Raw genomic sequence first — 17283 nt, 5'->3', positions numbered from 1 at the left:
GTGGCAGTATGTTTGGGGGAGAAAGGTGTAAAACTGCTGTCTAGAAGAACAAGAAAAACACACCACCCACTAAAATTAAACAATGCAAATTATGCAGCAAAACATCAGTGCCAGTGAGGATCTTCACCGTCATCATGGAATGAAACTGCAGTATTTCCCAACCAATCATAAAAAGATGCTTTAAAATACACGATTAGTTGACTGACACAGTTTATCTCTGCATGTGTCTTTTAAGTTCCTTCTCTGTGTACTGCTCTATATTACTAATATGTGATATTCAAACTTAGTATATATGTGGTATTTTGCCAAGGAGGTAATAGTCAAAATGCAGATATGAATCACTACCTTACTATATAATAGTACAAGGAAGCTACTATACAAAATTAGTTACAAAAAATCCTGATTCACAACAATAAAAATCAACAGGCAAAATATATTAATTCATAAAGTAGGGTAAAAGCTTATAGTGTTTTTTCTGAATGCACATAAACCAGATTAAAAGGAACTAAAACTTCAAGTAATTTGAATTTGTTACTAATTAACTGATAAAATTTCAGTAAGACTTTTGAGGGGAAAATCTATTTTTCATCCTCTTAACATAGAAAAACAAAACAAAACTACTAAATCTGACCAAAAGCAGTCACTAGGGTAAAGTCAACAGGAATAAAACTGTGCTTTCTCAAGCATGATTTGCAGAAATAGCTTTTTAAAATATTAATTTCAGCATACACAGATAACTTAGGAAAAGCGCCTGAAGCTACATATTAGTAATTCTTCATTATACATGAATTAAAATGATTTACCAATAGCTATAATGTCAACTCCGGATGGTTTATTAAGAACTAGTACTATTTTATCTCAGAGCTGTATTACACACAGCCATAGTCAACATGGCTGTTTTCCGGGTATCAAATTGCTTCTTTTGAGTTTTCCTAAGTAGAGAAAGTCTTAGTTCCTACAAAACTACAAGAATAAAGAAGTATAACTGTATAAGATTCTGCTCATAAACCAAGTCAAACCAAGTTGTTACTGCTATCTTACTGATACAGCTGTAGATCAGATGACATTTTAAAAACAACTAGAAATATATTCAGTCCTTGGATGCTACTGAAGCTAGTTGAAGCAGCCATTTATTTTCCAACCCACAGATATTATGAAATATAACTAACTGGCAGTTATTGTCACCTGTGCACTAAGAGCAGCAAGTTCTTCATTCTTAGCTTTAGCCTGCTGATAGAGCGTTTGCATGGGATCCTGGAAATCTGGAAACCCATCCTGTGGGTCAAAGAATAAGTCCTTTTTACTTAGTTTATAAATAAAACAGCCATTTTATCAAAATTCAGAAATTAAAGCAAAGAAAACGATCTTAATCCTACTACTAGAGCAATCATGATTACAATTTTAATGTACAATACTTCATTTCAGTCTTTTATAGTACAATTACCTTATTTGTACAGTTGTAACCTCAGTAAAAACATAAATGAAAAAAAAAGATTTAAACATCCACCTTATTTTATAGCAGAATGCAGACTTCACGATATATATAACTGTTAATATATAACTGTTGATAACATTTCATCTAATGGTTCATTACTAAATCACTACCCTCGTTTTGGACATTTATATTTTTTACCTTAGTTTTGGCTTGAAAAACACTGCAAAAATATACAGAAATACCATTTCCATAGTTTAGATTACCCAATAAAATAGATTACTAGAAGAATTACTGCAAAGGGATGAAAATTTTTATGTCTTTCACATACTTTCCCCAATAGCCTTTACTGATTATCATACCATAAGCATATATGACAGTTTTCCTTGACAGTACTAAGTGGTGTCTTCTTAACTGTTGCCAATTTATATTTCTGTTTTGATATTCAAACATTTTTTTATTTTATATAATGTAGTTGTATATATTTTTGTTTTTATTTTGTGATTTCTTCTAATGTTATAGTTAGAAGGGTATTCTGCTTTAAAGATTTGGTAAGTCCTCAAATCTACTCACCAGTTTTTCTAAAGCTTTATTTTGTGGTTTGCTTTGTTTTTCAAATTTAAGTCTTTAACCCATCTGTAATTTATTTTGTTATATGTCATGTGATAAAGATCCAAAGTAAAATTTTTTGAAGTACTGTGCAATAATACCTAACCTGGATTTCAGAAGAATTCTTCCATGTTGATTTGTGATTTCTCCTTTGCCATCTCATATGACATGGAGTGGGGCTTTGGAATTAGGAAGACCTGCACTCATGTTCTGATTTCACCACTTACTAGCTATATCCTAACAAGGATGAGTAACTTAATCTGTCTGAACTTTAGTTTGCTCATGTGAAAAATAAGGGTAAGAACCTATCTATTAGGGTTGTGAGGACAAAATAAAACAAGTAAGATATTACCTTTAATATGTAGTAACTGCTGAATAAGTTTATCAATATACATACTAAATTCTTATATTAAATAGAACCCACTTGAGGCACTCTATTCCTGGACAACACTTCAACTTATTTTATGTTATGTGTATAAATGTCCATCCATCTACTACTTTTTTTAAGTTGCTGGGCTTTTTTGCCCGTACTGCTCCACATGAAATTTATAACTAAAAACATCATGACAGCATGGTTTTAGTAACTGTACTCAAAATAGGACTCCTCGCAGAAATTGTCATTAACCTCCAAAACATTTCTCCCCTATGTTATACATGTGTACAAACACCACAATAGCATGGTTCTGGTAACTTTACTGAAAACATCTCTCCCATATAAGCTATGAATTTGTAGCAAAGGGTGAATCATTAAAAACCAAAGTTCTTACAGTAACATAGCACAAAGAGATATAATAGTAAAATATCTTGACCTGTTTGAAATATGAGATACTGGTTCAAAAAATTTTCCCCATCAGGGCCTTTTTAAAAAAATTATTTCTCACTGTAGATCTCATGTTTTTAAAGATTTCATCTAACAAAATTCATTTCCCAAGTAATCATTATATTTGCTATTTTTTAAATTCAAAGATAGGAAATGAAATAATCAGAGTCAAGAGCAAATAAAGCTGACATCTTGGGACAGTCTTGTGTAAGCTTTATGGTGGGTCAACATATAATCAACATTTTTAAAGTACTAAAATTATCTACTTTTTTAGGTCACTGAAAGACCAAGGGGTCTTGGCTTAGAGGAATGTATAGAATGTAATCATTAACTAAACTAGATAAACTTTTACAAGTATATACAGTCTAAATCTAAATGAAAAGTACACTTTTTCTTACTTGTTCCATTTTTTCCCCTAAGAACTTACTGAGACATAAATCCAACTTTTTCTTTTAGCAAACTCTCCTCTAAGTTCTAAAGTTCAATGAGGTAAGCTAGTAGAAGACTTAGAAAATAAGAGCAGCTAACATTTTTCAGGTGCCTCCATTGTATAAGTTCTTCTTATGTTCTATACTTTATATATATATTATTTCCATTTACTCCCCATCAGAAATAACCCTGGGTTTCCCTCATTTTACCATTTTTTACAGGTACAGACACCCACTTCAAAGCCTGTACTCAAACCATAAAATCCTGGAGTTAGCACACTTATAAAACTCCTATTACTAAATAGAGGCATTTCTCTTACAGCTTTGTTTTTCATAAACTGAAGTAGTTTAACTGTGGTTTGCACTGCGTTCAAAATCCAGTTCTACTACTTATTTGCTGTGATACTGGACAGACTGTTTCATCTCTCTATTTCCTCATCTATAAAATGGGATGACAACAGCACACAGCTAACTTTAATTCATGAAAAACACCTATTAACACAATGCTTCACACATAGAAATCACCCAGTAAATATTTGCCACTGATATGTATTAAGTTCTCCCAAAAGCCACCAAATTTAATCACGGTAAAAATAGGTGGCATGCCATAAGTAACTTATTATATCTCTATGTTACAGGTGGACAAGATAAATTTTAGAGATATTTATATAGTATAGACATCTTAGATAATGAGTAGTAATAAGGCATTTAACACTAAAACCAGCAAGAGAATACTGATGATATTGGTGGGGAACTGTTTTAGTGAAAAGAACAATGGAAATCTGGAAATACTTGTTTATTCATTAGCAAGAATATCTTGTTGCCTAACAGTTTCTATACTCTAAACTCAAGGCTGGGAATACAATGACTGCTGCCTTCCTGACAAATGTAGTCTAGAAAGGGAAATGGACAAAGAGATTCAGAAATAAATTTAGTCCTTGGATGCTACTGAAGCTAGCTGAAGCAGCCAACACTGCATCAGAGGAGGATTCTCAGACGGCATGCCATCTAGGCTGGGACTTGAAAGGAGAGAGTTCTCTAGAGGAAAGAGAGCAATTTATATAAAGACCTGGAGGCACAAAGAACAGGATGCACTTGAGAAGTTGGAAAATATAAAATATAGCTAACATGGAATATGCTCAGAAAGAGGGAGTGGTGAGAGAAGTTAGATACACAAGGCCAAATTCTGTCAGGCCTTGTAAGCCATGTTAAGAATTTTAGATTTTCTCCTAAAAAGAGAAGCCACTGAGGGTCACAGGGAAGAGACCAGCAGAACTGCATTTTAGAAAGCCCAATTTGAATGGGATGGGGACAATGTACTGGGGGGTGGCAGAGATGGTGGTAGGAAAGCTGGCTAAAGGGCTGTGGTGAAGACAGAGAAGAGTGGCCTAGCCCTGGACAGATGCAACAGAGAAATACATGAATTTCTGAGATATGGCCTTGGCAACCAGAAGTTTGGTGGTAGCATCCACAAGAACCAGGAAGGAGGCTTGGGCAGTGAGCAGGAAGTTGATAAATTCAATTGGGATCTGCTGGTGACAGAGGCCCCTTGTACATAGGCTCCGTAGGCAGATGCAGAGTTGTCAGCTTGGAGCAAGTTTAGGGCTGGACAACTGCACTGGAGAGTTTCCTGCTCACTGACAGGCCCTGAGTCAAGTGCGCCCAGAGCAAACTTCCCACGTCTCAGTACTGCTCTTAAAGGAGCTTACAGGAGGAAGAAGTGATCTAGTTTTCTCATGTTAGAGGCCAGATGTGTGACCTCAGGCAAGGAAGTTAACATTATTTCCAGTGTTCCCAATTTTTAAATGGAGATTAAAGCAACTGCTTTATCTGACTAATGGAGCTTTGTGGGGATTCAACAAAATAATGCAAATGGTAAATACTGGGAAAGCACACATTGCTATAAATATATGGTGGCACCACTGTCAGGATTATTCAACCATGAAAATATGTAAAAGCTGGAAGGGGGAACTTCAAACTCTACATGAGAAAGTTTTTGGAAAATGGACACTGATCCATCATTAATAAAGAGAAATAAAAACAGGTAATAAGCAATAAATAACAATATGTAAGTAATCAGTGGTCTCTCTGAATCCGGGTACATTAGTCATTCTGATTTTCTCTCACAGTCTTTGACAGGTTCATTGTGGATGGGAAAAATACAGGATTGAGCATTTATCAGTTCATGACATATAAAGAAGGTCTCAGGTACCCAAACTATATGACTTAGAAATAAAAGTGAGAACATTCCCAAGAAACTGGTCTCCTTCACACTGTTTGGTGCAGGACTTTTGTTACGCCTTTCAGGTTTTTTCCGCGGTAACCAGCTGTACCATGCTATGAGCAATTTATCTTCACGTCATATTCTTGGCTGCTGTCATTAATCACAGTGTTCCCTTACTGGCAAGACTGAGTCTGAGCACTGAGAAAATAAAAGAAATAGGGTGGGATGCTGTTCATGACCTAACTACTCTCATCCCATTAGTCTCCACCCCCATTCCTCCTCACCTTCCCACCAAAACAAGCAAGCTGCTTTAAAGCCATTGCTTGGCTCTCTAAAATGACTTGTTCCAGCAGATGTTCTCAGCCTCACATGTGCATTTTCCTTTTTCTACTCACACTTTCTATATGAATAGCAGATTGCAATGCTTCTGTTTTTCTGATCCAGAGGGTAAGAGTCTACATCAAATTAGACCAACTTTCTTTACAACAAGCTTAGTAACAGCATGGGTGCATATTCTGACCCTCTTCCCTCCCCCTTTTCACTCTCCCGCCTCCTCCCCCACTGGAACTGCTAACAGATGTTTCCTCTCTTTCTTTTTCAAGCCCCAATTCTCTGACTTTCTGGTCTCTATTAACACTTCAGGTCTTTCATTCAGTCATCTCTGATTGCTTTGCACTCTCAGCCCACACAGGATCAAGAATGCTGTCACCTCTCATCTCTTTGCCTAGCCTCTCACATTTTCAGTGAATGAAGACAATTTACAGATGAGATCCAAATGGTAACAGCCCATTTAGCCAGCTACCATCACAGGTCCTAAGACTGGTTGTTTTACATATCCTTCCTCTCTTCTAAGATATTATTCATAACACTGGAGATAATGACAGGGTTTGTTCATGGAACATGATATATTCTTAATGAAAAAGAAAGGCTATCAACTAAATCCACTTTTAGCTTATGTTTAAAAAGAATTAGGGGAAGACTAGTAGTGTGCCAGGGGCTTTGCCTCTTGATTTTTCATCTCCTTTAACTAGTTGTCAAGCTGTCTTAAATACATTCTGTGGCAGGTACAGTATAAATAAATTAACTAATTTTTCTTGATTTACTGTTTATCTTTCCAACATACTATTTTTCCTCATTCTAAAGAATTAAGTCTGTCAAATGGTAATGCCTTATAACACATTTTAAGGCTTATATTGTTAAATTTTTTACTCAAAACTTATAATTGTTTATTGTATAAGTTTCCTTAGAATAAAAAATAACTGCCACTCTTTCCCCTTTGTCAAACACTACCTACCAGTCCTGTGCACACTTTGCCCTTCATACCATACTAGCAGGAAGAAAGGTATAATTCTAAATGTGTTTTTCACATCTAAGGTACTTTGTGACTACTCATTAGCATCCAGGAGCATGGTATTGCTTCGAAATTTAGGAGTCAGACCGAGGCTAGATTTGAAGTCCTGGCTCTGACACTAGACAGCAATGTGGCAACCTGGGCACATTACTGAGCCTTTCTGAGGCTCTCCTTGGCTAGAAATGGAAATCATAAAGTCCCCACACAGGGCAGAAAAGGTTTGTGGTAATGAATTTCAAATGCCTAGCAGAGACAGCTGTATAACAGAGTGAACAAAAAGCAGTTATGTTTTACAACTGCCCCAGAGCTAGATTTGGAGTATCTGATAAAAAGAAAAGAATAAGCATAATTTGTTCTCATTTTAGCTGAAAGTGTTTCACACAGACGGTTGTATTCCAGGTGGACAATCTATTCATCTAGCCCGGGCAGAACTATTCCCAAACCTCAATTACTAATGTATAAGATTGAAAAGGTACTTTCCCTAGAGGCTTCATTCCAAATAATGGATTACACCTAAAGTGTCCCCAAGTTAGCAGGCCTTTTCTTGTGTGTCTATCTCATATATTCTAGGAATCATAGAAATAAAGTTTAAAAACGCTGTTTTTTAATATCTAACATCCCCTGTAGGAAGGAGCACTTTTAAGGATAGCAGATTATCCTGAGTACTTCGCTAAAACATATATTCTAATATTTAACAACAAAAACAAGTAAATAGCTAACTAGCCCTAGTGGGTAACAACCTACCACATAAGAGGAGAAAAATCAAAAGTGGATTTTAAAACTTCATTCCACCGAACCTTCACAAACAGATCAAGAGAATACAGCATTTAATAACAAGAAAACATGTTATGGAACTTGAACACAGCATTGGTTTTCTTCATATATCCTAATGCACTGAAATGGTATGCAAGAAAGTTTCTTTTTCCTCTCACATGTCTATTTTGATGTCATTTCTATTTTATCTGCTGGACATTCTATTTCTTTTTGTTCAATGTAAAAATTATCCTTTCAAGATGGAAGAAAATCAGCAATTTGGCATGCTAATTTGTTGTTAAAGATTTTGGAAAAATTGAGATGAAAGGGAAAAGAAAAATTGTCTCATTAACTTGGGCCTAGTAATTAGGAATCTGTTATACTTTACAATATAAAGTATAACAGGCTAAGCTTATCTTTGTATTACTTGTTTTTAAGTGATGCTTTGTAAGCTAAGAAGCACAAAAGAAATATTCAAATGAAATCAGAGAAACACTATATTTAAAGAATTCTAAAATCTTTCTAGTTTTACTTATGAAGTCCTTTGTGTCAGTCACATATTCTAGACAAACTGGTCTCACTGTTCTCTAAATATAGAGTATTGTCTTATCTCTGTGTTTTTGTTGATGCTAGTTTGTTTTTGTAATGCACCTCCATCCTCCACCCCACATTCCTACCTTCTAAGATTCTACCCTTCATTTAAAACCCAGCTTAAATAGTTATCTCCTCAATAGGGCCTCCCCTGGTCTCTTCTCATGCCAGAAATTCCCCCCCTCCCCAGTAGCCACATAAACAGGAGACATAAACAAAGCACTTATACTTGGTGAAGAGTCTTCTTATGGAAGTAAGTAACCCTACACAGCCAATACTATCTCAGTATCAGCTTCCAGAACCAAATGAACAACTCTAGTATCTCAAATTTGATTTGGAATACACTAGAGAATTTAGACAAGAATTTATACCACTGTTGTATATTTTGCAAAGGAATACACTACATACATGTGTAGTATACACAGACACACAGACAGACACAGACATACACACACACACACACACACACACACACTTTGAAGAGATATGATGCCCGGCAATATGTGAGCGCTTTTAAAAAAACTAAGAAAAAAACAAAACGAAATTAAAACTAAAGAAGCCAACAAAAAAAAAGTATAAACTACTGTCCTAAATTCAAAGTGAAAGCCCCTATTTATTTCTGGGAAACAAAATCAAGAATTTAGGTTCTATAAGAACATTTAAAGCAGCTTGGAGTTTGTCACTTGTCTTATTTAGGAAGAGTTAGAATTTTTATTCTCACAAAAAGGAAACATGGATTTTGTTCTAAATCTGGAACTGTTAGAATAGCTTTGTGAACTCTAGTAAAACAATGATATATTTAAATATATCTTATGTTTATATGATATAGTTATAGATATCACATGTAATTATATAATGTACGTAATTCTATAATGAACAGTATGGAATTCAGTTATCAGTAAATGTAACATATCTCAAGGAATAGAAGGGTCACTTCTATTGTTATAACCCAAAACTCTGACTGAGCTCCTTAAGTCAAACTCGAAACACTGTAACTAGTTATAAGAAACAATTTGCTTAAATTGGAGATCAGGGCCATTGAGAGGGTCTGAAAGACTTATCGATATAGCCTTAAGAAGAAAAAACTATAGGTCAAACAGTCCAATGAGATGGATGATCTCAAACTTCAGTGTTCAAAAGTGATCTCTGAAGCTAGACAAAAAAGGAAATGGGCTTAAATGTAGGAACAGCTTGAATTATGATCACTTGGCAGGGGGTGGAGGGCAATGGTGAGACACAAAGGCAGACATAATTTCTAGAGGAGCTGATTACTTTTCCTGCACCGCATTAAGCCTGTACCTTCCTTCCTCTCAGCTTCCAACAGTGCATGCCCTCTTAGTAGCTTCTGTTTACCTACCTTTCCTTTCCATGGTAGTCCTAATCCTACTGGAGTTAGGCTAAGATCCTCTTTTACTCATCATCTTGGGGCACAATGACAAAACTATTTCATTAGTTAGCTCATCTTTCAATGGCCTTTTAGAAAACAAAATTTCTGAGTAGTATCTGAGGCTACCTCATCTTAAATATCACTTCAGAGCTAACAGTGAGGTAGATTACAAATATGAATGTGTTATTTTTTTAAATGCGCCCTTTTTGGACAAAAATCTTCTCTTCTTTGAGAACCACTGCTTTAGACTCGAGTTTTTAGAAGTCAAAGATTCTTATCAATAGCCATTTATTATGTCATCTAAAAGGTTTGTTTTATTAAGTGCCTATTAAGTGTAAAGCACTATATTAAAGTCTGAGTATAAAGTAGTGGCTAGACAGATAAAAGCACTATTCTCATCTAATAGGGCAGAATAATAATAAATTAAAAACAAATATGTAATGTTTCAGATACTGGCAAGAGCTATGAAAAAAAAAAAAAGAGAGAATGAGCCTAAATGTGATTTGGAGGCAAGAAAGGGGGGCAGAGAAGTCAGGGGAACAAAGAGTGCACACTGAGGCACAAATGAGTTTGGCATGTTCCAGCAACAGAAAATTGGTCTGTATAGCTGGGACACAGTAAATGGGGAAAACATGGTTGCAAATGAGGTTAGAGATAAAAACCAGAGTCAGATCATGCATGGTGTTAGATGCCTCAGGAAAAAGTGTAAATTTTATTCTGGGTACAGTAGAAAGCCATTGGAAAGACTTAAACAAGAAATGGATTTTTATGTTTTTAAAAGATAACTCTGGCATTGGTATGAATGAAAGATTATTCCATACAAACAAATGCTTAATAAGAATAATTTGATGTTGGAAATGTAGCATACTTGCTTTTAACTTTAAATGAAATGACAGATGGGTAAGGGAATACTGATCCCCATCCTTGCCCAAGAAAAGAAGGAAGGAGCCACCTGACTTCAAATTTCTACTCTGCTGTATACTGGCCTTTAAAAAAAGTATTCAATCCAAATTAAGGAACAGTAGTGCTGAAACTAATCCATAACTCTGAAAGCCCTAAGAAAAGCACATTGTTCTTTCAATTCCCCACCTTAACACTTGCAGGTCTAAAACCAAAAGAACAAGCTCCAACATGATCCTCTAAGAGGCTTTAATTACTGTAAGGTCTCTGTAACTTGCAGTTACTAAATTGTCATTTATCTCAGATTCATTAACATAAAGAAATTAACCTTAGTTTCTCTGAATGTATTTGATGACTAATGATGTAAATAAGATTATAAAAGGAATAGTTTAATCAATAAAACTGTAAATCTGTAAGAAACAGGTGTTTATAAGTCAACCTTTGATAAACTAATTGGACACTGATCTCTCATCAATGTTGTTTCCTTCTAAGAATTTACTTTAATATTCTAGTTCAAATCACTTCAAAGCAACAAAATTCTGTACTGTTTTTAAGACTTTACGATAAACATTTTTCACTAGTTTATGTGACGATCCTTTCTTTTAGTTTGAACTAGCAGTAAGCTAACATATAGCAAATATAATAAATAATCATACCTCTACTTTAATTCTCTTTGGAGATAATTCATCTCTTTCTCCACATTTTGACCTGAGAGGAATGAGAGAGAAAAACTTGAGAAGGCAACAAATTTTATTTAAAGGCATCTCAATCTACAAACTTCCACCAGAACATATAACCACGTACCAGAAGACATTCATAATGAACAGTGAAATAATTAAGGAGAGTTTTCATGGTTTCTAAACTAATATTAAGGAAATATACAGACAGTTACATACATTTTAAAAGGCCACTACCTAAGAACTTCCCTAACAGAAAGTACTCAATAAGTATGCAATGATTATCACATAATGAAAAAGGAAAAAATATGAAGGATGACTGTATTTCATGATATCCTCTTATGGATCAGTAGGAACAATTTAGGATAAAATGACAAACATGACCATTTATGAGGTGAATGCTTAAGGATGCATAAGATTAAAATACATTTTGTCTATTCACTGAAACTATAGATGTACTTTCTCTTAACCTAGTTTTCTCTGCTGGGAATCTATCTCAGAGGTACCTATACATATAGCAAACACTACTGACAATTAAACTGTAAGTCATTAGTTGTTAAATTATACCTTAAAAGATGTTAAAATGTGAAAAATTGTATCTCAGAATCAATAAAATATCATTATGATTGTATGTTATTTATTGTATTTATGACAAAAGACTAGAAACAACTCAAATATCCATCAATAGCAGACTGGTTAAGTGAATCATGGTATATCCACATAATGCAATACCATGTAGCTGTAGAATCTGAGGAATATGTTCACATACTAATATAGCAAGATCTCCAATATGTTAAAAGCAAAATATAGAATAACACAGATATGTGCTATCTATTGCTTTTTTGAAAAAAAAGGTAAAAATGAGAAAATACATTTGTATTTGTTTACATGTGCATAAACAAGCACTGGAAGGATGAAACAGAAACTAATAAAACTACCTATGTTGAGGAGAGAAACAGCGATAAAAAGAGACAGGAGTGGGAGTTCAACTTTTTTGTATTACCTATTTACAGTGTGGCTCCTACATTATGTAAAAGTGTTATGTATTTAAAAAATATATTTAACTTAAAAGAAGAGATATAAATGTAAATACTATAAGAAACAGCTAAAAACTGCTGAAAGCATTTGCCTCTGGGGTGTATTCAGAAGGGAAAGGGGATGGAACAGGGGATCTGCCAAATTTCATAGTAAGCCCTGTGTACTAAATGACTTCTTAAATCATGCAAATGGTATTTCAAGGTTTACAGAACTTTGATTTTAAAAAATTACTTAAAAGAAAGCACTCAGAAAGAATTTTGTATAGTATAGTGAAGAAAATGTAAAGTCATCAAACCAGCTCTTGATTATGTAACTATAACAAAAAAATCTTATAAATAATCCTGTAATATTGCTGCATATTCTTACCCTGTTCATTTATTCTGTGTAATTTTACTTGTCAATTTGTAAATATGTGGATCCTTTAGGGAAGGGCAGAAAATGTAGCTGTTATGAGTTAGGGAAAATGGTGATAAGCAAATGCATATAATGGTGGTTTTCAAACTTGAATATGCACAAGAATTATCTGGGATGCTTATTAAAGTTTGGATTCCAAGGATCCATCCAGAGATTGTAATGTATTAGGGCTGGGGAAGGTGCTTTGGATGTGATTTTTCAACATACACTCCATCACTCTAATGCAAGCAGTCAATTCCATTTACTCAAAAAAGCAATGGCATGCCTAACTGATGTGCGCTGGAAATCAGGGTCAATGCAGAACCAAGTGAATAAAACCAATGCTTAGGGTTCACGTAAAGATAAGATGAAGAAAAATATGGTGCATTTATGTTAAATTTTAAAATTACCATTGCTTTTCAACATTGTTTATTTCAAATGCATGTTCCATATTCCACTTGCTAGTAAGCTAGTATCTCCCAATTTTCCCTTAAATACTGGTCAATGAAATCTTTTTACCTATTCAGATACTCTCATTGGATTGCAAACACCTTGCAAAAGACACCATGCTACTTCCTCAGAGAGTTCAATGAGTTCATGTAGTTAATAGTTGTACAAATATGTCTATAATGCTGACTAACTAGAATCCCATCACAATACTCAAAACGAGGGTATCTGTGTGAGAGAAGAAATGTCTAAAACCACCAGCAGAACAACGCTGTAGTGCCAGGAACTTCCAAAATAACAGACAGACAAAAGAGAATTAAATGAAACAAGAGTCACTTTGGCAATAATGTTTTGAAAAGTCACTTCACTGTTTAATTTTATAGAACTATAATCACATTTCTTTTTCAGAAATGCTTATATTTTATCAATGGGTGGTATTCCAAGCTCTACTTCTATCAAGTAATGCAAAAATACTGCCAATTAGTTTAACACTTACTTGGTAGTTCTGTAAGTATATTTATAAGTGACTTCTCGAGAAATCTGCCTAGCCAGAGCAAAAAGTTCATCTCTTCTTGTCAGCAGGGCATTATCCTTCACACACAGTTGAGCAGCTGCTTCATTAACAGTGAGCTGCATATCCAAAATAAAGTTTTAAAAATTATATTTTATCAATGTTAAAATTTTTTTCACTTAAAAATATTAAAATGTCACATCATTGTATAATTAAATCATAACTTACAAATATTAGGCTAGTCCTTATTCCTAATTAGTCTTAATGCCTAATTGAAGAAGAAAAGACAACTACCATCTCTTATAACACAAACTGAGCAATTATCCTGGTTTTATATATTTACATGCTTTACTTTTGTTTAGGTATGACAGTTATGAAAAGCAAATAAAATAAAAACAAAAGTTAAAAAAAAGTTCTGCATCTCATTTTTCTTATGAAAAGCCAAGGAATTTGACTACATGATATTGTGATAATATTTATATTATTTATATAATATTTAGATAATAACCAAAAGTGAATATACATGTGGTCTGACAGATATTTTTTTCAATGTGAACTGACATGAAAATTCTTAAGAAATATAACTGAATAATTTTAGTTAAATATCAAATCACTTAGTAAAAAATAGAGTTATCACAAATTAGGGCTATAATGGAAAATCAAGGTCTTTAAGATTCATCTGATTCTACTCCTTCATCTAAGTGTTAAAATACTGTCAATAGAAAGTTTCTAGTTGACCAATACCTTCTACTAACATTGAAAACAGCAAATGTTATCCTAAACTAAAACTTGTAATTGTTTAATAAGCTAGAAAGGTTTTTTTCACATAATTTTTGTCAATTTAAATAGTAAATTGCCAAGAGTTACAACACCTTTTCTTTTTTTTAAAAAAAAAAAGCAAGACACATACTCACTCCTGGCAAAAGAGAATGGTAGTTGAGAGCAGATAGACCTGAGGTGAGGACTACTCCATCACTTGCCAGCTGTATGCCTCTATGTAAACACTCAGAGCCTCAGTATTCTCAGAGGCAAAGTGGGATAATACCACTACCTCAAAGGACTCATTTGCCATTGAGGAGGAGACCAAGTTTTTGTTAGTATTAGTTCTTGTCTTCCTTCCATAAGAAATCAGGCATTTATTTACTCTTTCTTCCTACCCAAGCATCCCACTTTATTCACAATAATTTTTGTTATTCAAAATTTTTGAAAATACAGAGAAGCAAAAGAAGAAAATTAAGGCAACATGCAATTCTTCCATCCAGAAGCACTTTATATTTTAATGTATGTTATTCCAATATTTTTCTATGTATATGTAAATATATAAATAAGTATGGGAATACAGATTTGTAATCTCCCTTTTTGCACTTATGTATGCTGTTTTTTTTACTTTTAACATGAATTAAGGCAGAGACTTGGCTTGTTTACATCCATATCTGAAATGGGTTGGATGCTCATTAACTATCTATCTGTTGACTGACCACTGAATTTAAATATTCTTTACAATATCATTTTTACTACCTGGACATAAAATATTCCACTGTAGGAGAGCAATACATTACTTAAATCATCCTCACTCTGGACATTAAACTACCCCAAATTTTTCATGTACTACAAAGAAAGCTACAAAGAACATTCTTAAAAATGTGCATCTTTGCACATATATTCAACTATTTTCTTCCAATAATTCCTACAAATAGACTTGCTAGGTCACAGGATATATTAAATTTTAAGAGACTTATATATTTCACCTTATTACTCTACAGAAAAGTTGCTCCAAATCATAATGCTACCTACAATTATATGAGAGTCCATTTCCCAGGATTTGGACCAACACTGGTTATTAACTTTTAAAAGCTTTACCTACTTGACACATTTGCAATGACATTTGGATATAGTTTGCATTTCTTTGACTGTAAAACTTAACCTTTTTCTTATATTTTTGACTTATACTAAAATCTGCTTGCTCATGGCAGTTGCCTGTTTCTTCTTTTGCACTATTTTGTTTCTTAGGGTCTTTAGGAATTCTTTATGCATTAAAATCATTAAATTTTCATCACATGTACTGGGGTTTCTTTTTCATTAGTTTGTCATTAGCCTTATAGTTTTTATCATTGGTGCCAGAAATAGAAACTCCCTTCTCACCCTACCAATACATAAATGTTCTCCCATAATTTAGAAGAGTTTTATTTTTCCCATTTAAGTACTTAATCCATCTAGAATGTGTTATTGTATATGGTATATGGTGTGATATACATTAGATATCTAACATACTCTTCTCTAGATTTCCAACTGTAATTTACACTCATTTATTCTCAAATAATTTGGCTACTACCAACAAGGTTATTAATAAGTCCAGGCTTCCTATTTTAAATCCATATCAGAATATGAAAGCATTATAGGAAAATTTATTTTCAGCCTTCTCCCCTCCTTCTAAACAATCATCAACAGATCAGTCTCTTCCCTAAGTGCTTCTGAAAGACACAACATATTGGAGATGAAAGTGAAATGTACTTTAATTTCCTAAATAAATTCAATTTCAGCTTAGCAGTAGCTACAATAACCTTGAAGACCCTTCTCAAGTTGCTTTTTATGTAGCTGTTTCTTTTTTGTACTGGTAAATCTAAATTAGTATGGAGAACTTTTGATTGTAAGATATTTTCATTGACAACATTTCTGAAGTACCAGCTTATGCACACCACAGAAAATAACTTTTCAATATAAACTGGTAACATTGTTCTGGTATTCCTTCCATCATCCTGCCAGCAATAGAAACACAGTCTTTAGTTATTCAATTCAGACTTAACAGACTAAAAAAGCAAACTGAACTCTCCAGGCCCTCCTCCTCAGGGAGCCTTCTGGTAGAAACTAAGGATAAAGAAATAACTATAGTTCACCTCAAGGTATAAGAAGAAGCAGATTCATCAAGCTTCCCCCTCAAAAATGTATTTCTGTATTTTCTATATTTCTGCTCTCAGTTGCTAATAATTAAATCAACTATTATGACATACTTAAAAACGAAAACGATACAAATACTCCAAAACAGTAGTCACTCACTGCAGCACCATGCTAGTAGCTTTTTAAAAATTCTAAGTTACTAATTTTGTTAAAAGCATAAAATAAGATATTCTTTCTGACTGGTTTACTTATATCCTCCACTTCCTCTTTTTAAGGCTAAAAATACCAAAATTCCATTCACATCTTCATGTGAAAGATTTCTTAAAGTCAGCTTTCCATCATTTACAATTAGACTTTTAAAATTAAAAACTTATTAATTATAAACTGGACAACTACATGTAAGACAATGAAACTGTATTACTCTCTAACTCCATACACAAAAGTAAACTTGAAATGGATCAAAGACCTGAATGTAAGTCATGAAACCATAACACTCATAGAAAACATAGGCAAAACTCTCTTGAATATAAAGATGAGCAACTTTTTCATGAACATATCTCCTCAGGCAAGGGAAACAAAAGTAAAAATGAACAAGTGGGACTATATCAAACTAAAAAGCTTCTGTACAGCAAAGGACACCATCAGTAGAACAAAAAGGCATCCTACAGTATGGGAGAATATATTCATATATGACATATCCAATAAAGGGTTGACATCCAAAATACAGAAAGAGCTCACGCACCTCAACAACCAAAAAGCAAATAATCTGATTAAAAAATGGGCAGAGGAGCTGAATAGACAGTTCTCTAAAGAAGAAATTCAGATGG

At 33.8% G+C, this 17283-nt stretch overlaps 1 protein-coding gene across 3 annotated transcripts in view; it reads right to left on the bottom strand.

Moving 5' to 3' along the window:
- Nucleotides 1–17283, bottom strand: part of NAB1 (NGFI-A binding protein 1) — a 103847-nt gene that overhangs the window by 67582 nt on the left and 18982 nt on the right. For all 3 annotated transcript variants that reach the window (XM_057503720.1, XM_036927940.2, XM_057503718.1), the window contains exons 3-5: nt 13547–13680; nt 11152–11203; nt 1186–1275 (exon numbers count right to left, since the gene is read on the bottom strand). In XM_057503720.1, coding sequence (XP_057359703.1) covers nt 1186–1275; nt 11152–11203; nt 13547–13680 — 276 coding nt within the window. The remainder of the gene's footprint in view (nt 1–1185; nt 1276–11151; nt 11204–13546; nt 13681–17283) is intronic.

Source organism: Manis pentadactyla, chromosome 6, assembly GCF_030020395.1.
Source record: "Manis pentadactyla isolate mManPen7 chromosome 6, mManPen7.hap1, whole genome shotgun sequence".
Classification (NCBI taxonomy): domain Eukaryota; kingdom Metazoa; phylum Chordata; class Mammalia; order Pholidota; family Manidae; genus Manis; species Manis pentadactyla.
This window is presented reverse-complemented; position numbering and strand designations above follow the sequence as displayed.